Below are 25,144 nucleotides of genomic sequence, written 5' to 3'. Positions count from 1 at the left end.
TCCATTTGTGAGAAGACCCAAAATAATTCTTTCTGTTAAAAAAGCACAGAAAATCACATTCCTCTAAATATTAACAAAAGTAGCTTAACAGAGCACGGAGAAAATTTCTATTTTAATATTTCAATGTTTGTAACTTAATGTGATCGCCATAAATAGCCATCTCAAAAGGGCAAATTACATTTTCTATGGATAATACTCTCTTAAGAGTTGATCTTGCTATGCAAGAAATGAAAAGGATGGTTTTCATATCATGAATTCCTAAACATGGAACTATGGACAACTCAAGTCAGATTTGAGTATTGGGATAAAAATATTAATTGAAATAATTATGAATCAAGACTAAGTTGCACAAAGATTTAATGATTATGAAAGTTAAAATTTAATGAATGGCTTGTGGATTATACAAGGAGTAAAAGTTAGAAACATTTCATTTAAAAAACACAACTAGGATTTTATTTACTATTATTTTAAGTTTAGGAGATATTATTTAATAAGAATCTTTTTCTATTAGGTAACAAACATGCCAAATATTACAAGTACTTACATTTTCTCAGGATGTAAAAATTTTCAAAGAGAACTTTTGAATTAAGGACAAAAAACATGTTCAAAAGTGTGGAGGACTTTCGGCACTGACCCTTCTAAGGAAACCAGGTAATTATTTTGTAAATGCCTGTATCCATATATTAAACAAGATCTCTATGTTCTCCAAAAGATAAATGGTTAAAAGTTGTCTATTTCTATAATATGATGTTAACTTCTTCCCACACACATATTTTTTCATTCAAATATCCCCTACCATGTACTACTACTTCCATCCATGTGCCTATGCTTCTATCTATTCATCTATCTATGACATTTATGTCTATTGCATTAAAGAAAATAAACTGCTTACAATACGTCAATGCTTTCTTAGTAATCTGACTACACAAGGGTTTCTCACTGGACTCAAACTTCATGTTATTGGTGGAACTCCTTCTTCAAATGAAATCTTGTAGAAGTAATCTAACAAGAAAAACAGTAAAACGTTAAACTGCTCTGGGAATGAGGGAGAGGAGGTAGCAGGAAGACCGTCTCATTTACCACCAGCTCCCTTGGTCCTCCAAAATATATCTGACAAATTTTTAGGGCTTCATGAAACACAGTCGGAAAGGGGGGAATATATATAACATGCTTTAGTGAGACGCAGAGTATACTGCATGTTTCATAAGGGCTTTCTTCACAAAAGTTAAAATGTAAGGTTCAATCATTTATAGTTATTTGATCTGGAATTTTCTATCTGGAATTCCACATGGTTCTAGACAGCCAATCCTTTATAGCATGTACATGTAGTAAAGAACTGAATACATAACCACATAATGCCTCCTGGCTTTCACCTTACTTACGCAGTTCTCTCAATCTTCCTGCTATGCCCTACATTTCAACTAAAAAAGAACTGCTAAGTGCTTTCTGCCCCTCACACATATTTTTTGTTTTTCTATTCCTGTGCTTCTAAATCTGTCATTCTCTGTTGGGATTCTGCCTTGCCTTCACCATTCACAAACCCAGCTCTTTACCACTTTGGTATAAAGCTTCCTGATAGTCATGACTTTCAGTATGCCCTCCACCCCGTCTATGACACCCTGCTTATGATTCTCTTAACAAATAAAAATATTTTCTTACAGTTTTCTTAAGATATATGTTCTATTTTGCCTTGAAGTATAGATTTTGTGTACTTGTTCATCTCTCAGCTAAATTATAGCTATGTCTAGGGAGTTAACATTAAGGAAAGCTGGTAGCCCCTGTGTTGAGTATAGTGTGAGATCTTTCAGAATTGCTTATGGAAGGGCCATAGATAGAAAAATTACCTATTCTCTACAATTCCTCCACTGCCCCCAAATGCCAAACAACTGGCAGAAACCATGTATAACCACTTTTAGAAAAAAGTGAGTAAACATTACTAGTTTGAATTAATAAAATTAAAAATCCCATCAGAATTCCCTGAGCGCTTTTCAAATTCTTCCATTAGCAAAAAAGTGTGCTGGACTGAAATACTTTGGGGAAAAGTCTTGTACTTCTGTTCAATATCTGGCCAGGGTGAGGCTAGAATACATAACAGGGGGAGCAGGAATAAAGGAAACTGTGCTCTCCCCTGGTGTAGTAATAGCCTTGAATCCCCAACACGAGCAATTCTGACTACTTACTGTCGCAGAAATAAGGTCTGGCCAAAGCATTGAACAATTAAATATTTTAGAGTTACAACATTTCCCTTTCTCCTTTCCCCTGTTTTTTGTTGTGCTCTGTTCTCTGTTCTGTATTTTGTGCCTCACAATGGAAGAAAAGAAGGCACAAAGATGAATCAGTGTTTCCAGCGTCTGTGATAGAAACACTGGCCGGGCTGAAGCACTTCAGTGATGCAGATTCCTGTTGCCTAATCGGCCCTCTCACAGGAGTTGGGGAGGGATATTGCCGCTGTGGCTTTGCACGCATCATCCACTCTCCACCAGTGCCAGGTATTGCTGAAAATCCTAAACTATACAAAGTCTAAAACAACAATGGCTGGGAACTGTATCACTCCATTTCTATGACACTGACACTCCTTTGATCATAAAATTATTTTTGTTAACATAAAATCTTAAACATTTGGCACCTGAAGTCAATCTTAAGAGTCCACAATCTTAAGAGATTTACCTGATTACTTGAATGTTTTTAAGTTTGGCCCCACTTTAAATTGTGACTATAAAGCCTAACATGGGAATTCAATAATCTGTGATTTCATCTACTGAAATATTTCTCCTTACATGTCTAAAATGAGATGAAGATAGGATGACAAATTAATCTCAAATAAATTTTAATGTGATGACAAATTCCATGGTTTTTAATAACTACTCATTTTCCTACTTCTTGGTCCTCATGAATATTTACTGATGTATAGATACAAGCACTGATTACGCAACAGCACATATAGGTATCATAACAACTCTTGATGAGGACCACATGGTTTCTGCTCACTAAGAATTTGCAATCTTCTGTAGAAAATTCACTGGACTGTTCAGGGATAAAATTGGTATGGTTAATAGTTTTGAGTTTTTTTGGGATAACTGAGCACTAATGCAAGAGATGTTTGCTGAAAACTTTTGTGAAATACATCCTACTTTCCTGATTTAATTAATAGAGCCTGCAGATTAAAGTTTAACATCTCCATCATGTGATCATCCTGAGAATCAGTTCTCACTGCGTTGTGATCCTGAGAGATTATTCTGAAGCTCCTTGGACACTGTTATTCTAAAAATACTTAATATCATCTTTCTCTTTTTTAATTAATTCTGCTTGAATTTCTAATTATTAAGGCTTTGCATAATTAAGCTGTAGTTACAGTCAGGGAGTATAATATAAAGAGGGGGTACCTTGACCTGGGTCAAGAAAGTAGAGTTGACGATGCTCTGAGATCTCTGGGTAACCTAGAAAAAGACCTTTGATTGCTGTGTCCGTCCCCTGCTTTGGAAAGTGGCATCAAAAGTATACTTCCGGGCTTCCCTGGTGGCGCAGTGGTTGAGAGTCCGCCTGCCGATGCAGGGGACACGGGTTCGTGCCCCGGTCTGGGAGGATCCCACATGCCGTGGAGCGGCTGGGCCCGTGAGCCATGGCCGCTGGGCCTGTGCATCCGGAGCCTGTGCGTCCAGAGCCTGTGCTCCGCAAGGGGGAGAGGCCACAACAGTGAGAGGCCCGCGTAACGCAAAAAAAAAAAAAAAAAGTATATTTCCCAGGACTACTGAAAGGGTAAACTAATAATAATGATAATAACAGTATAAATATATGGAAATAAATGAAAGTAGGTTATAATTTTATTATTGTAAATCAGAATAATATGCTATAGTATAGACCCCACTAGCCAAGTATTTTACAACAATTTTATTTAGATAGACATTTCCCAGTGAAATGGCTGAGAAAGTTGCTGCTTGCACAGAGGCTAAATTATGATGAATCCCTCCTTGCAGAACACATTGTTTAATGAACTTTTATTTTGATTTTCTTTGGCAAATTTGGGTTAATTTCTCCAGAATAACCAACTTTTAAAAACATATTACTCATATTACGTTAAAAACTAAAATCAATAAGGCATACTACACTATTTATTTTATTAAATTATAGACATGCATGTCTTGTGAGTATAATTCTCTGATTTCTCACTATCTTATCTAAGAACATCGTGTGTTAGTTATTTTCTAAAATACTCCTATACTGATTGCTTTATGTTAAACAATTTACCATCCTATATTTGAGAACAGGTTATATGTGTATGATTTTAGTTAGCAACAATGTTTTATTGCTGTGGACATGTATTATAAAAGTTATGGTAACAAAATCCATATTTACACAGTAAACCCTTTTTTCCAGGACAGACTGAATTACAGAGTAATCGAATTTATAGCATTTTGTTAATTTTTTTTTTTTTTTTTTTTTTTGGTATGCGGGCCTCTCACTGTTGTGGCCTCTCCCATTGCGGAGCACAGGCTCCGGATGTGCAGGCTCAGCGGCCATGGCTCACGGGCCCAGCCACTCCGTGGCATGTGGGATCTTCCTGGACCGGGGCACGAACCCGTGTCCCCTGCATCGGCAGGCGGACTCTCAACCACTGTGCCACCAGGGAAGCCCTAATTTTTGTTAATTTTTAAATAGGTAATATATATACTTGGTAAAAACTTTAAAAGGTACACAGTGGTACACAAGAAACAGATCTTCCCTTCATTTTTATACCTTCAGCCAATAACTCTCTCTAAGAACTAACTGCTATTATTAATTTCTTAGCTACACTCCCAGAGATAATTCTAATGAAACTGAGTTTTAATGCTTTCAGATTTATATATTAACCCAATCTAAGTTAATGTGGTAGGCCATGGTATGTTGTAGGACAGAATTTTCCAAAGGGTGATTTTCAGAATTAAACTATAGACTTAGTTGAAAATAAGGGTTTCAGTATTGGTGTGTTACCTGTAATAAATGTATCATACTAAGGCAAGATGTGAATAATAGAAGATGAGGGGGGGTATATATGGGAATACTCTGTACTATTTTCTCAATTTTTCTGTAAATCTAAATTAAAACTATTCTAAAAAATATAGTCCATCATAAAAAAAAAAAGTTCATTTGGAAGCTGAAGATTCCGTTCTAATAGGCTGCTGATGTGAGGTCTTGGTCAGCTCAGTATAATGGTCTTCTCAGCTGCAAAATGATTAGTAAGGTTTGGGTTTTTTTCTTTTTTCCCCAATCACTATAAAATGTTCTCAGGATATGAATTAGTTATAATTAGTTTATTTCCATGTTTGTTATTAATTCAGAAATTCAACTTCAGTTCAGTAATTCAATTTAATAAATATTTTTAGGTTGCTATATCATACCAACCAATCTGAGTGTGTCTTTAAAGGAAACAAAGTTTTTGTTTTCTGAAACAAAGGAAACATTATTCCTAGAGTTTTATCTAAATATCAATTTATGCAAAAATCTATAGTTTATGTGAAATTTTTACAGCAAAAAAGCAAAGGTAAATTTTCTCTAGACAATATCTAAATGATTACATATTTGGGAGGGCACTCAACTCTTGATTACCTGGGAGAAGATAAACTAAAGTAATAATTAATCATAAAGAGTATATTTGTAAACAAATGAAAATTACTATGAATAAAACAACTATATACCAAAAGATATTTGTAGTAATAAATAAAGGGTACAGAGCTATCTAAGATAGCCTGATAGACTAGGCCCTATCCCTCAGCTCATACAGAAGTACTTGTGGGGTACAGGCACACTTCAGAGATAATTGTGGATTGGGGTCCAGACCACTGCAATAAAGCGAATATCACAATAAAGCAAGTCACATGAATTTTTTGGTTTCCCAGTGCATATAAATGTTTACACTATATTGTAGTCTATTAAGCGTGCAATAGCATTATGTCTAAAAAATGCATATACTTTAATTAAAAATGCTTTATTACTAAAAAATGCTAACCATCATCTGAGCCTTCAGAGAGTCACAATCTTTTTGCTGGTGGAGTGTCTTGCCTTGATGTTGATGGCTGCTGACTCATCAGGGTGGTGGTTGCTGAAGGTTGGGGTGGCTGTGGCTATTTCTTAAAATAAGACAACAGTGAAGCTTGCCACATTGATTAACTCTTCCTTTCATGAACAATTTTTCTGTAGTACGCAATGCTATTTGATAGCATTTTACCCAGAGTAGAGCTGCTTTCAAAGTTGGAGACAATCCTCTCAAACCCTGCCATTGCTTTATTAAATAAGTTAGTGCAATATTTATTCTAAATCCTTTGTTGTCATTTCAACAACTTTCACAACATCACCACTAGTACTAGATTCTATTTCAAAACACTTTCTTGCCCATCCATAATAAGCAATTTCTCATCTGCTCAAGATTTATCATGAGATTGCAGCAATTCAGTCACATCTTCTACTTCTAGTTCTAGTTCTCTTGCTGTTTCCACTACATCAGCAGTTTCCTCCTCCACTGAAGTCTTTCGCCCCACAAAGTCATCCATGAGGGTTGGAATCAACCTGTTCCAAACTCCTGTGAATGTTGATATTTTGACCTCTTCCCATGAAACACAAATATGCTTAATGACATCTAGAATGGTGAATCCTTTCTAGAAGGTTTGCAACTTACTTTGCCCAGATCCATCATAGGAATCACTCTTTATGGCAGCTATCATCTTATGAAATGTATGTCTTTTTTTTTCTTTTTGATTTTTTTATTACTCAAAGAAGCTTCATTTTTTTATTTAGCTTTCTGACTCTGCGCTTGTGCTTTCAACACTTTCACAACGATTTTCTGCTCCTCAATGAGGAAAGCGCACTTGATCCTGTCACGGACACATTTAGCACACATGGAACCACCATAGGCCTGGCTAACACGTTTTTTCGTTTTAGACAACCTCATAAGAACTTTAGGTCTCATAGCACGAACTCCTCGAAGTCGGCCTGGGCACACACCACATGCGGATTTTGGTGCTTTCCCAACTTTCTTGGTATAAAGGTAAATAATTCTATTACCAGGGGTTCGGGACAGCCTGGTTTTGTTAGAGTCTGTATGGTAGGACAGCCTACGATGGTATGTCAAACGCTGAACCATCCTGAATGCCTCTAGGTACCATCCCCAGAAGAGGAAGAAGAAAGCTGAAATGTATTTCTTAAATAATAAGACTTGAAAGTCAAAATGACTCCTTGACCCATGGGCTGCAGAATGGATGTTGTGTGAGCAGGCATGAAAACAACATTAATCTCGTTGTACATCTCCATCAGAGCTCTTGAACGACCAGGAGCATTGTCGATGAGCAGTAATATTTTGAAAGGAATCTTTTTCTGAGCAGTAGGTCTCATCAGTGGGCTTAAAACACTAAACCATATTGTCAGCAGATGTGCTATTATCCAGGCTTTGTTGTCCCACTTACAGAGCACAGGCAGAGTAGATTTAGCATAATTCTTAAGGGCCTTAGGATTTTCGGAATGGTAAATGAGCACTGGTTTCAAGTTAGTCACCAGCTGCACCAGCCTCTACCTAACAAGAGTCAGCCAATCCTTTGAAGCTTCGAAGCCAGGCATTGACTTCTCTTCTCTAGCTATGAAAGTCCAAATAGCATATTCTTCCAGTATAAGGCTATTTTGTCCACAATTAAAAATCTGTTGTTTAGTGTATCCCCCTTCATTAATAATCTTAACTAGATCTTCTGGATAACTTGTTGTAGCTTCTACATCAGCACTTGCTGCTTCACCTTGTACTTTTATGTTATGTAGGTGGCTTCTTTCCTTCAACCTCATGAACCAACTTCTGCTAGCTTCAAACTTTTCTTCTGCAGCTTCTTCACCTCTCTCGGCCTTCACAGAATTGAAGAGAGTTAGGGCCTTGCTCTGGATTAGGCTTTGGCTTAAGGGAATGTTGTGGCTGGTTTGATCTATCCAGACCACAAAAACCTTCTCCATATCAGCAGTAAGGCTGTTTTGCTTTCTTATCTTTTGTGTGTTTACTGGCAAAGCGATTTTAATTTCCTTCAGGAACTTTCCCCTTTGCATTCACAGTGTGGCTAACTGTTTGGTACAGGAATCCTATCTATCAGCCTATCTCTGCTTTTGACATGCCTTCCTCACTAAGCTTAATCATTTCTAGCTTCTGATTTACAGAAAGAGTAAGATTCTTTCTTTCACTTGAACACTTAGAGGCCATTGTAGGGTTATTAATTGGCTTAATTTCAACATCCTATTGTATCTCAGGGAATAGGGAGGCACAAGGAGAAGGAGAATGATGGGGGAATGGTTGGTGGGTGGAGCAATGAGAACACACACAACATTTATTGATTAAGTTTGTTGTCTTACATAGGTGTGGTTCATGGCAGCCCCAAACAGCTACTATAGTAACATCAAAGATCACTGATCATAGATCACCATAACAAATATAATGATAATGAAAAAGTTTGAAATATTCTGAGAATTACCAAAATGTGACACAGAGTCATGAAGTGAATAAATGCTATTGGAAAATGACTTGCTTGACACAGGGTTGGCACAAACCTTCAATGTGTAAAAAACAAAACAAAACAACAAAAAACCCCACAATACTTGAGAAGTGTAATAAAGTGAAGCTCAATAAAACAAGGTATGCCTGTATTCTAACACCACTGAGCAAGAAGTTTGGTTGAACTTCTAATTAAGGGTAGTAATGAAAGAGAAAGGAGGCATGTGTCTGCTTAATTCAAGACTCATAAATACAAGGATCTTTACTAAGAGTTGTTTAACAGCCCAGTACTTTTTTGGCAGATAATTTACATGGTCTTAAATCCAAGTACTTGTATTTCTTTTACACTTTTGGGTAACATCTGTGGACTGTGTTGAACTACTAGATTATTCATAAATTTGTTTTATGTCATATTGTTATTAGTTTTACAGTTTTGTTTTAACCAGGATTCTGGGTAGTCTGTGGTTTCCTTTCTATCTATTCGTCACCCCATTTATGCCAGTTAAACAAGGGTTGAATGTAGTTGAGTTCCAAGTAATTAGTTTTACTATATTCTCAAATTGTTTCCTGATTTGCCATGTGTCATCTGCAAATATTATCAGTTTTCCCTAATTATATTTGTAACCATTTTTTTAACTTGAAGTTGCACTCAGATGAATCATTCCCTCAAATCCTTCATTCTTAAATAGTTTACTCCACATAATATTAACTAAATATAAGTAGGGTATGTGGTATTCTTTGTCTCTTTAATTGAATTTTCTATTATGTTATTTGTAGGTTTTTTTGCTAGATTATACTTGATTTTCACAAGTTATTGCAGTATAAAATTAAAGTTATTTTAATTGACCCATTCTTTAAAATTTGCCATGAAAATAATCTCTCTTTTTTACAATTTGGAAGTATAGTAGATTATTGCTGTTACTTATTTTCCTTATACTTTATTTTATACTATCACAATAATAATCAAAGCTTTCTTATAAGAACATTCAGTCACCAGCCAACATTTATGTGATTTCTCCTATACTATGTAATAACTGTTCTTTCAAATGCATGTTTTGCTTTAATTTTACCCACAATGAGATATAGTTGAAACCTTTCTTCACACATAAATTTAAAAATATATATCCATCATTTTCCTTTACTGTTATGGCAGCAATATATCAATAGATAAAGCATGGATTTTAGACTGTTACTACCCAGGTTTGACTCCCTTTTATACCACTTATAATCTGTGATTCTCTGCATCTCAGTCTTCTCATGTATAAAATGGGGATAAAAATACTAGGTATGTCATAGACTTAGTGGAAGGGTTAACTAAGGTAATGCATGTAAAGCACTTTGAAAAATCGTTACATTTTAAGTCCTTAATAGTATTAGCTATTATTAATTTTGCTGGTGTTATTTTTCACCCTCCCAAGAACCCTTATGAGCTATTTCTCCTTGAATTAGGTCTTCCACAATTTGTTTTCTATTAAAGATGAAATTTGTATGTCACAATAAGCTGCCTTATAGCCATCTGATTAACTTTACCCATTAAGTTATTCTACTTATACCTTTAGTATAAATCTTGCTAAATTTTAGCTTATGAATTTGAATGATTGTTTCCAATATTTGAAAGGCTAGGTGTTTGCATAATATCTCTTGCTTAAAAGAACTAAACATGCTGGAGTGTGAGTGTGTGCGTGTGTGTGTGTGTGTGTGTATACATACATTTGGGTTTTTTTCTTAATAGCATTGGAGAGCTGATAAAGTACTAGGGAAATTATTAGAAGAAAATCTAAAGAAGGCAGTACCCTAGAGGGTTAAAATGCACTAAAGCGTTTTTTTGCATGAGGACATTTACTGGAACTTTGTGACCTTAGGCTGCAGTTTTCACAGAGTTGCAGAGCACAGGGGTACAGAGACAAAGCTTAGGGATTGCCCAAAGAGGAGACCCTCCCCCATAGAAGTGGGTCACCCGAGATTCATTTAGTAACCACAAACCTACCCTTGGGTGTATTTGCAGCTCAAATTAATGTGACTTGGGTAGTTTAAAAAACAAACAAACAAAAGCAAACCCTCAACGGTGAATGTGTTAGCTGGATTGTGGTAATTCTTTCACAATATATACATATCATCATGTTGTACACTTTAAATAGATTACACTTTCATTTGTCAATTATACCTCAATAAAAATGAAAAATAAACAAACAAGAACACCTCAAACCAGGTAGTTTAAAGTAGTTGAAGACCATTAGTGCCCCTTTGTGGCAGAAGCAATGACAAATATTTTTCAGAGAAAACACCTTTATACTAGGTCTCAAAGACCTCCTACAAGTAATTTTCTAAGAAAAAATGAGTATCACACAGTAAAAAATTACTTCACTCATAAAGAAACAACACTTATGAACAAGAACAGTAGAAACAAGAACAACAGAAACTGGTTGCAAAGATTTCAAATATTAGAACTAACAGACAGCAATAAAATAACAATGCTTACTAAATTTCAAGAAATAAAAGATACTCTTAAGAATAGTAACAGGAAACTATAAACAATGATAAAGCATATTTGAAAGAGAACCACATACAATTTCTAGAAATAAAAAATATAATACCTGAAATTCAAAATTCAATGGTCAGGCTTAACAGAGATTAGGTTTTCAGATATGAAGAGAGAATTAGTAACCTGAAACATGACTAGAAGGAATTATGCAGAATTCAGCATAGGAAGTCAAAGAAAGGTTAAGAGACATAGAAAATAGAGTAAGATGGCCTTACCTAAGTGTAATTTGAGTTCCAAAAGAAAGGGACAGAGAGAATAAGACAGAAGAGATATTTGAAGAAATAATGACTGAGAAATTTTTGGAACCAATGAAAGTGACCAATCATTCTCCTTAAAAATCACAAATCACAAGCAAAATAACCAAAAAGAAATTCACACTTGGATGTACCAGAGTGAAACTTCAGAACACCAAAGACAAAGATGTAATCTTAAAAGTAGCCAGTGAGAAAAGGCAGATTACCTCCCAAAGAGTGATTGTGAGACTGTCAGCAAATGTTCAATTTCCCATGAAATTAAATCTTTAGCATGTTGAAAGAAAATAACTGCTAACCCAAATTCTAGCTCCAGTAGAACTTTCACAAGAGCAAAAGTCAAAGACATTTTTCAACCCACTAAAAAACTGAGAAAGTTTGCCTCTAATAGAGCTTCATTAAAGGCAATTCTGAAGAATGTATTTCAGATAAATGGAAAATAATTCCAGATAGTAGTTCTAAAATGCAAGTAGTTCTAAATCCAAGAAGGAAAATAAGAACAGTGACAGTTATAAATTTGTAGATAAATTTAAATGATCACTGGCTACATATATGAAACAATAAGAAGAATGTCTTTTAAAAAAAAGAATTTAACTATCCTCAAATACATTAAAATAACATATAACTTTGTGGGATTTAGGTATTAAAGGAATTAAAGTTTAAAGGAATTCAAGTGTTCCAAATATTGTGTTCTCTGATGGGAGCAAAAGGGTACATGATTGACTTCTACACTTTCATAAGTTAAGAAAACATGTTGGAATTGTAGAGTAGCCACTAAAAGAAGAGAAACAGTATATTTACTCCAAAACAGTAAAAAAACAAAAGTTGAAAGACAAAAACTATCAGATGAGATTAACAAAACAGAACAAAACAAAAACGAACAAACAAAAAATGCAGTTAAATGCAGTATACCAGAGAGATTTCCAAAATGTAAGGATATCTAAAGGTAGAAAGTAACAAAGATGGAAAAACATATATACCAGGTAAATGCTAACAAAAAGAAAACTCGTGATTATATTAATATCTTTTATTGAGATAAACAGAATTACTAGAAATAATGAGAGTGATTTTATAATAATTTAAAGATTCCATTTTTCAGGAAGATAAACTATTTTATCTAATAACATAGACTCAGATTAACAACTACAATAAGATATAGACAAGCTTATTATGGTAGTGAAAGATTTTAACACATCTCTTTTCATAGAATAACCAGAGGAAAATGGATGTGGATATAGATTTTAATAAGAAGATTAACAAATTTGACCCACTGAACATATATAGAACACTTCACCCAACAAATGCAGACATATTCTCTTCTAGCACATATAGAACATTTATGGTGCCTAAGAAAATTTTCAACAAACTTCAAAGGACTGAATTCATATAACATGTAACCTAAACTCTGTCACTTATTAGCTTTGTGACATTGCTGAAGTTCTTTAGCCTTTCTGAGCTTCAGTCTCCTAACTTCAAAATGGGGTAACAATGGTATACATCAGCTGTGTAACCAGAAACAGAAAGAGATGATGCACTGAGGGGTCCTACACGCAATGAGAGATGGTTTGGATTTTAAAATAATGAATTTAAACAAGGAATGGCATGATTAGATATGTTTTAGAAAGATCATTTTGGCAGCAAGACAGAGAATGGCTTAGAGAAAGGGAAAACTAGAAGCAGGGTGATGTGTTAGGAAAAATTATAATACATCAGATAAGAAATAATGAGGGCTTGAAGAGCGTGTGAAAGGACATATCTTCACAGATATTTACCTTCCTGTTTACAATTTCAGTGCCAAAGAGAACTAACAGAAACTAGGTCTACTAAATATATAGCTATTACTTTAAAATTCTTTGGTGAATAACTGAAAATGTTAAAGCACACAATTTTTTCATTCATTAAAAAGAGAGAATTTAAGACGCAATCTTTAAGGCAATATCTCTATGACCTACACGGAAAAGCAACTGAGCTATGGTATATTTTATTTGTGTGTATATACATATACTATATAGATAACAGATATAGATTTATTTTTTAAATAAGTCTATTTTTAAAGTATTCTCTGATCTCACTCTTTAATATCATCTAAAGTTTAATAATCCTCACTGTTAGGTACTTCTTCACAGCCAATCCCCCAAAGTAAACACTGCATATTTCTGTTACTTGCTATTAACAGATACTTAAAATATTTGCATATTAGTGTATTCTCTAAATAATCTTAGAAAACTCAAGAGAAAATATTTCTATGCACAGATTTTTGAGGCCATTCAGTTCGTTAACACAAATGAAGCGAATATTAAAGAAAACTCTATTTTCTTTATAATTTTCATTTACTTGGAATTTGGCTAACATATAAAAGTATATGTAATTTAAGTTTGAGTAAGTGAAGTTAAAATTAGTCTGAATAATATGTCTGTGTAGCATAAACATTCTATATGGAAGAGGTCCCCCCCTTAGTTTTGCTTTTGCTTTTTCTATCATGGACTCAAAGGCCATAAGTGGTAGGAAGCAAGATTTAAATTTAGGGGGAATAACACTTGGCTAGTGTAAATGATAGTGCTGATAAGGACAGCTATTGCAGAGAATGCCATGGTGACATATCCTTGCTAAATTAGTTCTCATTTCTCATAGTACCAAATTAATTTTCATCTGCATGTCCTATACAAGAGTGTCATAAAAGAAAATGAGATTCATTCGAAATGAAAGGATGTGCTGAAATAGTGTCAGAATAAGATGGATGGAACAGGCAAAGAGGTAGATGTGATTCCAAATGATTTTACACATTGTTTCTGCCAATCATTTTGGAACTCTTCCAAACGTTACATCAAATAAAGTCAACCTCAAGAGAGATTTGTAATTTATATAATTTACACTCTGGCAAAAAGTAATGCTAAATATCACTGCTGCTGCTATCTGGAAAGAAGAGCAGAGGAGGTAAAGGAGATCAAGGTCATGCTTATTTGCTACTTCTCTCTTATCTTCCACTGCAAAGCATCAAACTGTATCTAGAATCTGACAATACATCACCCCTTTCATCTTTCATCTGGATTAGAGCAGCCTTTTAACTGGTCTTCCAGAGTTCCACTTGGGACCACTTTCAATCAATCTATCATAGAGCAGAAAAAGTGATCTCACAATGTAAATCAAATAACAAAATTCACTGTTTAAAACCCCGCAAGTTTCCCAAAGCACAAAGAATAAAATCCAACCTCCCTTACTTTGGGCTCTAAGCTCTGCATGATCTGGCCTGCCTACCTCTCCGTGTGTGCGTGTGTGTGTGTGTGTTAACCTCCTGTGTATGTTACTACCTAAGCGTGCCGAGGTTCTATCCACCTTAGAACATTTGCATATACCCTTCTTTCTTCACGGAATATCTCACTTCTAAAAGCCTATTCCTTCTATTTACATGAAGCTTAAATATTACCTGCCTCGAGTCTTTCCTGACCACGTATCTCAACTCCCTGTTTTTAGCATACATCATAGTGTACGATTAGTTTTTATATTTGTCAACTTTTTACAAAGTTACTTTCCTAACATGGAAGCTCTATGAATACAGAAGGTGCCGGAGCACTGCCTCAGCATTCAAGCAGCTTAAAAACCTAGTATGGAGGTAATTCACATACATAAATACCAGGCAAAATGGATTAAAAATTAGATGATGTACTTAATAGCCTACAAGCTCAAAGAGGAAAGACTGTACTCAGTATTTCCAGGAAAGTCTGGTAGAAGAGGTGACTTTTAAAGGCTAGGACTATAAAAGAATAGGAAATAAGAATTTTCAAGCAGAGAGTTTAGGCAAAACAAAAACATAAAAGTGAAGAGATGAGAAATATTTACAGAATTTCAGTAAGTCTGATTTGAGAACAGTAACTGATAAGTAAAGCATAGGGTAGTATTAGGAGATAAGATTGTGGAGGTTTGGTCATGAAAAAGGACATCATTTTCTTTGGGAGAGGAGGGAAGAAGCTATAGTGATATATAAGATGAGTATGACTGGTGACAAATAATAAGGAGTGGAGAACATCTTCTACTGGGTCTATGACTAGAGACAAAGTCTCTGGTGTGGTGGGAATGTATCCATGAAAAGAACAGCTTAGTCAGATGACAAAAATGGAGATCCATATCTTTATTTACATTTTAAATTATAACTGTTAAATAAAATTACATTGAGCAAGAAATGGGCCAATAATAAATCTCACTATTATTTCTATTTTTATGACAATAGGAACTAATTCTAGTTCCTATATATACTATATACTGAGTTTTAAAAGATCACTTTATCCTGTCACTAAATCTACAATAAAATAAAGACTTAAGTTCCTCTCTTTTCTGGTGAACTAAGAAAAATCCAAAATACATTTTTGTCAGCTAGTCTAGAAAATAAACAAAAGACACACATTTGATGAAATTGTGAATTTATGAAAAAATAATTTCATTAATATGCGATTGGTCAAACAACTAAACCAAAAAAAAAAAAAGGTGGGGGGGAGGAAAGAAAGAATTGCCGGTCCATTAAGTTCACTGGGATGTTAACTAGTCTGTAAGTATGAGAATAAAGAAAGAGTCCTGACCCCGGAGGAAGATGGCGGAAGAGTAAGACGCGGAGATCACCTTCCTCCCCACAGATACATCAGAAATTCATCTACACGTGGAACAACTCCTACAGAACACCTACTGAACGCTGACAGAAGACCTCAGACCCCCCAAAAGGCAAGAAGCTCCCCACATACCTGGGTAGGGCAAAAGAAAAAAAGAATAAACAGAGACAATAGGATAGGGACGGGACCTGCACCAGTGGGAGGGAGCCGTGAAGGGGGGAAGGTTTCTACACACTACAAGCCCCTTCGCGGGCGGAGACTGCAGGTGGCGGAGGGGGAAAGCTTCGGAGTAGCGGAGGAGAGCACAGCAACAGGGGTGCGGAGGGCAAAGCGGAGAGATTCTGGCACAGAGGACCGGTGCCCTCAGGCACACACCAGCCCGAGAGGCTTGTCTGCTCGGCCGCCGTGGCGGGCGGGGCTGGGAGCTGAGGCTCGGGTATCGGCTTTCAGTCGGAGCGCAGGGAGAGGACTGGGGCTGGCGGCAGGAAGAGAGCCTGAAGGGGTTAGTGCACCACGGCTAGCCCGGAGGGAGTCCGGGGAAAGGGTCTGGAGCTGCTGAAGAGGCAAGAGACTCTTTTCCCTTTTGTTTCCTGGTGCGCGAGGAGAGGGCATTAAGAGGGCTGCTTGGGGAAGCGCCGGAGACAGGCACGAGCCGCGGGTAAGGCGCGGACCTCGGAGACGGGCGTGGGCCGCCGCCGCCGCCGCGGCCCGCCGCCCGCCGCCGCGGCCCGCCGCCGCCGCCGCCACCGCCGCCCGCCGCGGCCCGCCGCCGCCGCCGCCGCCGCCGCCCGCCGCGGCCCGCCGCCGCCGCCGCCCGCCGCGGCCCGCCGCCGCCGCCGCCGCCGCGGCCCGCCGCCGCCACCGCGGCCCGCCGCCGCCGCCGCTGCCGCCGCCGCCGCGGGGCCTGTGTGCGAGCGCGGGTCACTGTCCGCCCCGCCTTCCGGGGGGCCTGTGCACCCCGCCACTGCCGGGGTCCCCAAGACCCGGGGACGGCTTTCCCGGGAAAGCGCACGGAGCGCCACGGGCTGCTGCAACGTCACGCCGGCCTCTGCCGCCGCAGGCCCGCCCCACACTGCGCGCCCCTCCCTCCCCTCTGCCTGAGTGAGCCAGAGCCCCCGAATCAGCGGCTCCTTTAAACCCGTCCTGTCTGAGCGAAGAACGGACGCCCTCCGGCGACCTACGCGCAGAGGCGGGGCCAGGTCCAAGGCTGAGACCCGGGAGCTGTGAGAGCAGAGGCAGGGAAATCTCTCTGTGCAGCCTCGGAGGCAGCGGATTAAAGCTCCACGGTCCATTTGATGTGCCCTGCGTCTGTGGAGTGCATGAATGGACAGCGAATCATCCCAAATTGAGGAAGTGGACTTTGAGGACAAGATTTAAGACTTTCCCCCCTTTTCCTCTTTTTACAACGAATTATTCCAAATTAAGGAGGTGGACTTAGAGAGCAAGATTTCAGACTTCTCGCCCTTTTCCTCTTTTTACAACGAATTATCCCAAATTGAGGAGGTGGACTTGGAGAGCAAGATTTTTGATTTTTCCCCCTGCTCTCTTTTTGTGAATGTGTATGTGTAATCTTCTGTGTAAGATTCTCTCTGTATAGCTTTGCTTCCACCATATGTCTCAGGGTTCTATCGGTCCGTTTTTTTTTTTTTTTTTCAATAATTACTTTCTAATTTTAATAACGCTACTATATTTCATACTTTATTCTATTTTACTTTACCTGCTCTTTCTTTTTTTCCTACTCTCCCTTCCTCCCTCCCTCCCTCCGCTCCTCCTTTCCTTCTTTCTTTTTCTTTCCTCCCTCCCACCCTTCTTCTTTCCACTTTCTTTTTCTTTCCTTCCTCCCTCCCTCCTGTCTTTCTTCCTTTCCTTCCTCCCTCCCTCCCTCCTTTCTTTCCTTCTTTCTTTCCATCCTTCCTCCCTCCCTCCCTCCCTCCTTTCTTTCTTCCTTCCTTCCTTCCTTCCTTTCTTCCCTTCTTCCTTTCTTTCCCTCTCTCTTTCTTTCTTCTACTAATTCTTTCTTTCTACTTTTTCTCCCTGTTACTCTGAGCCGGGTGGATGAAAGGCTCTTGGTGCTGCAGCCAGGAGCCAGTGCTGTGCCTCTGAAGTGGGAGAGCCAACTTCAGGACACGGGTCCACAAGAGACCTCCCAGCTCCACATAATATCAAGCAGCGAAAATCTCCCAGAGATCTCCATCCCAACACCAGCACCCAGCTTCAGTCAACGACCAGCAAGCTACAGTGCAGGTCACCCTATGCCAAGCAACTAGCAAGGCAGGAACACAACCCCACCCATTAGCAGAGAGGCTACCTAAAAACATAATAAGGCCATAGGCACCCCAAAACACACCACCAGACGTGGACCTGTCCACCAGAAAGACAAGATCGAGCCTCAACCACCAGAGCACAGGAATTAGTCCCCCCCACCAGGAAGCCTACACAACCTACTGAAACAACCTTAGCCACTGGGGTCAGACACCAAAAACAACGGGAACTACGAATCTGCAGCCGGCAAAAAGGAGACCCCAAACACAGTAACATAAGCAAAATGAGAAGGCAGAAAAACACACAGCAGGTGAAGGAGCAAGATAAACACCTACCAGACCTAACAAATGAAGAGGTAATAGGCAGTCTACCTGAAAAAGAATTCAGAATAATGATAGTAAAGCTGATCCAAGATTCTATTTCCATGATCCATAATCTTGGAAATAGAATAGACAACATGCAAGAAACAGTTAACAAGGACCTAGAAGAACTAAAGATGAATCAAGCATCGATTAAAAACACAATAAATGAAATGAAAAATACTCTAGATGGGATCAATAGCAGAATAACTGAGGCAGAAGAACGGATAAGTGAGGTGGAAGATAAAATAGTGGAAATAACTGATGCAGAGCAAAATAAAGAAAAAAGAATGAAAAGAACAGAGGAGAGTCTCAGAGATCTCTGGGACAACATTAAACGCACCAACATTCGAATTATAGGGGTTCCAGAAGAAGAAGAGAAAAAGAAAGGGACTGAGAAAATATTTGAAGAGATTATAGTTGAAAACTTCCCTAATTTGGGAAAGGAAATAGTTAATCAAGTCCAGGAGGCACAGAGAGTCCCATACAGAATAAATCCAAGGAGAAATACACCAAGACACATATTAATCAAACTGTCAAAAATTAAACACAAAGAAATCATATTAAAAGCAGCAAGGCAAAAACAACAAATAACACACAAGGGAATCCCCATAAGGTTAACAGCTGATCTCTCAGCAGAAACCCTCCAAGCCAGAAGGGAGTGGCAGGACATAATTAAAGTGATGAAGGAGAGAAACCTGCAACCTAGATTACTCTACCCAGCAAGGATCTCATTCAGATTTGATGGAGAAATTAAAACCTTTACAGACAAGCAAAAGCTGAGAGAGTTCAGCACCACCAAACCAGCTTTACAACAAATGCTAAAGGAACTTCTCTAGGCAAGAAACACAACAGAAGGAATATACCTACAATAACGAACCCAAAGCAATTAAGGAAATGGGAATAGGAACATACATATCAATAATTACCTTAAATGTAAATGGACTAAATGCTCCCACCAAAAGACACAGAGTGGCTGAATGGATACAAAAACAAGACCCATATATATGCTGTCTACAAGAGACCCACTTCAGACCTAGAGACACATACAGATTGAAAGTAAAGGGATGGAAAAAGATATTCCATGCAAATGGAAATCAAAAGAAAGCTGGAGTAGCAATTCTTATATCAGACAAAATAGACTTTAAAATAAAGACTATTAGAAGAGACAAGGAAGGACACTACATAACGATAAAGGGATCGATCCAAGAAGAAGATATAACAATTGTAAATATTTATGCACCCAACATAGGAGCACCTCAATACATAAGGCAAATACTAACAGCCATAAAAGGGGAAATCGACAGTAACACAATCATAGTAGGGGACTTTAACACCCCACTTACACCAATGGACAGATCATCCAAAATGAAAATAAATAAGGAAACACAAGCTTTAAATGATACATTAAACGAGATGGACTTAGTTGATATTTATAGGACATTCCATCCAAAAACAACAGAATACACATTTTTCTCAAGTGCTCATGGAACATTCTCCAGGATAGATCATATCTTGGGTCACAAATCAAGCCTCGGTAATTTTAAGAAAATTGAAATTGTATCAAGTATCTTCTCCGACCACAATGCTATGAGACTAGACATCAATTACAGGAAAAGATGTGTAAAAAATACAAACACATGGAGGCTAAACAATACACTACTCAATAACGAAGTGATCACTGAAGAAATCAAAGAGGAAATTAAAAAATACCTAGAAACAAATGACAATGGAGACACGACGACCCAAAACCTATGGGACGCAGCAAAAGCAGTTCTAAGGGGGAAGTTTATAGCAATACAATCCCACCTTAAGAAACAGGAAGCATTTCGAGTAAACAACCTGACCCTGCACCTAAAGCAATTAGAGAAAGAAGAACAAAAATACCCCAAAGCTAGCAGAAGGAAAGAAATCATAAAGATCAGATCAGAAATAAATGAAAAAGAAATGAAGGAAACGATAGCAAAGATCAACCAAACTAAAAGCTGGTTCTTTGAGAAGATAAACAAAATTGACAAACCATTAGCCAGACTCATCAAGAAAAAAAGGGAGAAGACTCAAATCAATAGAATTAGAAATGAAAAAGGAGAAGTAACAACTGACACTGCAGAAATACAAAAGATTATGAGAGATTACTATAAGCAACTCTATTCCAATAAAATGGACAACCTGGAAGAAATGGACACATTCTTAGAAATGCACAACCTGCCAAGACTGACTCAGGAAGAAATAGAAAATATGAATAGACCAATCACAAGCACTGAAATTGAAACTGTGATTAAAAATCTTCCATCAAACAAAAGCCCAGGACCAGATGGCTTCACAGGTGAATTCTATCAAACATTTAGAGAAGAGCTAACACCTATCCTTCTCAAACTCTTCCAAAATATAGCAGAGGGAGGAACACTCCCAAACTCATTCTACGAGGCCGACATCACCTTGATACCAAAACCAGGCAAGGATGTCACAAAGAAAGAAAACTACAGGCCAATATCACTGATGAACATAGATGCAAAAATCCTCAACAAAATACTAGCAAACAGAATCCAACAGCACATTAAAAGGATCATACACCATGATCAAGTGGGGTTTATCCCAGGAATGCAAGGATTCTTCAATATACGCAAATCAATCAATGTAATACACCATATTAACAAGTTGAAGGAGAAAAACCATATGATCATCTCAGTAGATGCAGAGAAAGCTTTCGACAAAATTCAACACCCATTTATGATAAAAACCCTGCAGAAAGTAGGTATAGAGGGATCTTTCCTCAACATAATAAAGGCCATATATGACAAACCCACAGCCAACATTGTCCTCAATGGTGAAAAACTGAAACCATTTCCACTAAGATCAGGAACAAGACAAGGCTGCCCACTCTCACCACTCTTATTCAACATAGTTTTGGAAGTTTTAGCCACAGCAATCAGAGAAGAAAAGGAAATAAAAGGAATCCAAATTGGAAAAGAAGAAGTAAAGCTGTCACTGTTTGCAGATGACATGATACTATACATAGAGAATCCTAAAGATGCTACCGAAAAACTACTAGAGCTAATCAATGAATTTGGTAAAGTAGCAGGATATAAAATTAATGTACAGAAATCTCTGGCATTCCTATACACTAATGATGAAAAATCTGAAAATGAAATCAAGAAAACACTCCCATTTACCATCGCAACAAAAAGAATAAAATATCTAGGAATAAACCTACCTAAGGAGACAAAAGACCTGTATGCAGAAAACTATAAGACACTGATGAAAGAAATTAAAGATGATACAAATAGATGGAGAGATATACCATGCTCCTGGATTGGAAGAATCAATATTGTGAAAATGACTCTACTACCCAAAGCAATCTACAGATTCAATGCAATCCCTATCAAACTACCAATGGCATTTTTCACAGAACTAGAACAAAAAATTTCAAAATTTGTTTGGAAAAACAAAAGGCCCCGAATAGCTAAAGCAATCTTGAGAACGAAAAACGGAGCTGGAGGAATCAGGCTCCCTGACTTCAGACTATACTACAAAGCTACAGTAATTAAGACAGTCTGGTACTGGCATAAAAACAGAAAGATAGATCAGTGGATCAGGATAGAAAGCCCAGAGATAAACCCACGCACATATGGCCAACTTATCTTTGATAAAGGAGGCAGGAATGTACAGTGGAGAAAGGACAGCCTCTTCAATAAGTGGTGCTGGGAAAACTGGACAGGGACATGTAAAAGTTTGAGATTAGATCATTCCCTAGCACCATACACAAAAATAAGCTCAAAATGGATTAAAGACTTAAATGTAAGGCCAGAAACTATCAAACTCTTAGAGGAAAACATAGGTAGAACACTCTATGACATAAATCACAGCAAGATCCTTTTGGACCCACCTCCTAGAGAAATGGAAATAAAAACAAAGATAAACAAATGGGACCTAATGAAACTTCAAAGCTTTTGCACAGCAAAGGAAACCATAAAGAAGACCAAAAGACAACCCTCAGAATGGGAGAAAATATTTGCAAATGAAGCAACTGACAAAGGATTAATCTCCAAAATTTATAAACAGCTCATGCAGCTCAATAGCAAAAAAACAGACAACCCAATCCAAAAATGGGCAGAAGACTTAAATAGGCATTTCTCCAAAGAAGATATACAGACTGCCAACAAACACATGAAAGAATGCTCAACATCATTAATCATTAGAGAAATGCAAATCAAAACTACAATGAGATATCATCTCACACCAGTCAGAATGGCCATCATCAAGGAATCTAGAAACAATAAATGCTGGAGAGGGTGTGGAGAAAAGGGAACACTCTTGCACTGCTGGTGGGAATGTGAATTGGTACAGCCACTATGGAGAACGGTATGGAGGTTCCTTAAAAAACTACAAATAGAACTACCATATGACCCAGCAATCCCACTACTGGGCATATACCCTGAGAAAACCATAATTCCAAAAGAGACATGTACCAAAATGTTCATTGCAGCTCTATTCACAATAGCCCGGAGCTGGAAACAACCTAAGTGTCCATCATCGGATGAATGGATAAAGAAGATGTGGCACATATATACAATGGAATATTACTCAGCCATAAAAAGAAACGAAACTGAGCTATTTGTAATGAGGTGGATAGACCTAGAGTCTGTCATACAGAGTGAAGTTAGTCAGAAAGAGAAAGACAAATACCGTATGCTAACACATATATACGGAATTTAAAAAAAAAATGTCATGAAGAACCTAGGGGCAAAACGAGAATAAAGACACAGACCTACTTGAGAATGGACTTGAGGATATGGGGAGGGGGAAGGGTAAGCTGTGACAAAGCGAAAGAGAGGCATGGACATATATACACTACCAAACGTAAGGTAGATAGATAGTGGGAAGCAGCCGCAGAGCACAGGGAGATCAGCTCGGTGCTTTGTGACCGCCTGGAGGGGTGGGATGGGGAGGGTGGGAGGGAGGGAGATGCATGAGGGAAGGGATGTGGGAACAGATGTATATGTATGACTGATTCACTTTGTTATAAAGCAGAAACTAATTAAAAAAAAAAAAAAAGAAAGAGTCCTGCTGTGTTTAACTTGCAGAACTATAAATTATTTTATCTACAAAAATAAATCATTTCATTAATTTTGGAAATACGGTACAATTTAAAATTTCATTTATATGAAGTAAAATAATGCCACTTCATTACCATAAGGCAAACAGTGGGAAAGTTGAATACATATTTAAAGATTTACTTCAAATTAGATACTAGAGCTTAAGTTTGTTGCTAATGAATACCACAAAACACTTAATTCTTCAGCAGAAAAATATTTAGTCAATCTCAATTATTCAGGAGGATACTTACTAGAATTTGTAATAATTGTAAACAGGAAGTGCTCTCTGCAAGTGTTTTCCAAAATCCCATGAGACACTCCAGTAAAAGATGTTTTAAATTCAAACACGTTTGGGAAATGTTGATTCAATAAAGCTAACACGTAAACGTTCACTGTGAATCTCAGGGAAGGGCTATAGCCTGCAAAGTTTCCCCAAAGCAGATGGCTAGGGAACCTCTTACTTGCCGGACAGTCCCTTTTACTATTTCAAGGAACAAACTCTGAGATGTTGCTTTATAAGAAATGATGGGATTCAGTTTTCCCTACAAACTTTGGTAGTTTCGCTTCACCTTTCTTTATGTCTTATTCACAGAATGTCCTCAAGTCCCACATCTTGCCCTACACCTCAAATATATATAAATACACACACATACACACAATATATATGCCGCATTTATACAAATACAAAATTTTAAGTATGTATGTATCTTTCATATCTATCTACCTATCAAAATTTACCCTCTCTGAGCAATGCCCCAGGATCCAGTTGTTTTCTCCTTCCCTTTCTCCCAAATCAAGTCTTAACACATAGTGCCTCTGAATCAGGTGTCATAGAAAAGCACCTAATAAATTAAAATGATTTGGCAGATAAAGTTGGTAATAATCAGGTGTACAGAAATTTTAAAAGCACAGGCCTATCTGTCTTAACCTAAAGAAATAAACCATAAACAGTAAATGAAGTTTGAAGGTGGATTAAGTCAGAGGGAAGATGTTCTATTCTGCTGATCCAACAACTATTCTACATAAGCATCTATCCACCTTGTTTACGTGTAAGTCCAGTAACAAATTTTTATCCAAGGAAAGCATTGCTATTATTCTTTGGGAAAAGTATTTAAATTTTTCAATGTTCTTCTTCTACCCTTCCCAACACAAAAGAAAAAAACAGAGAAAGAAACAGAAAATAGAGAAAGAAAGAAAGAGAGAAAGAAAATTCAGGCAAATTTTATAGGAAAATGACAAAACTTTTTTTATACATATTTTATAAAATTTATAATTGCATAATCCTAGTGTGAACTGTGAAGTAGAATTATATAATTTATGAGCTGAAACTACTCTTACTAATGACCTGATCCAAAAGTCTCATTTATGTATGAAATTTTAAAAGGAAGGAGAGGTGATAAATGAACTCAAAGTCACACAAACACGTTGCCTAACCAGAGCTTAAAACCCAAATCTTTCAACTCTTTGTCCCCTAGGCTTTCCAATTCACCAGAGTGCCTCCCACATTTTTGTTTTGTTTTGCTTTTTTTTCTTTTTTCTTTTGCG

General features: G+C 37.5%; 2 protein-coding genes across 8 annotated transcripts in view; both read right to left on the bottom strand.

Moving 5' to 3' along the window:
* The window catches only part of XRCC4 (X-ray repair cross complementing 4), a 368,161-nt gene that overhangs the window by 135,641 nt on the left and 207,376 nt on the right, over positions 1–25,144 (bottom strand). The gene's annotated exons all lie outside the window — the stretch shown is intronic.
* On the bottom strand, positions 6,674–7,153 carry LOC308615551 (large ribosomal subunit protein eL34-like). Its single transcript, XM_081231090.1, has one exon. It carries the CDS (start codon positions 7,112–7,114, stop codon positions 6,761–6,763), a length of 354 nt encoding a protein of 117 aa, XP_081087216.1. The 5' UTR covers positions 7,115–7,153; the 3' UTR covers positions 6,674–6,760.

The sequence above is a fragment of the Mesoplodon bidens genome (genome assembly GCF_964165515.1).
Source record: "Mesoplodon bidens genome assembly, chromosome: 4".
Lineage (NCBI taxonomy): Eukaryota > Metazoa > Chordata > Mammalia > Artiodactyla > Ziphiidae > Mesoplodon > Mesoplodon bidens.
Note: the sequence above shows the minus strand (reverse complement) of the source record. Positions and strands in the feature narration are given on the sequence as shown.

What these genes read in the sequence shown, in the direction of transcription:
- LOC308615551 (XM_081231090.1), bottom strand. Translation starts at nt 7,114, where the DNA reads ATGGTTCAGCGTTTGACATACCATCGTAGGCTGTCCTACCATACAGAC.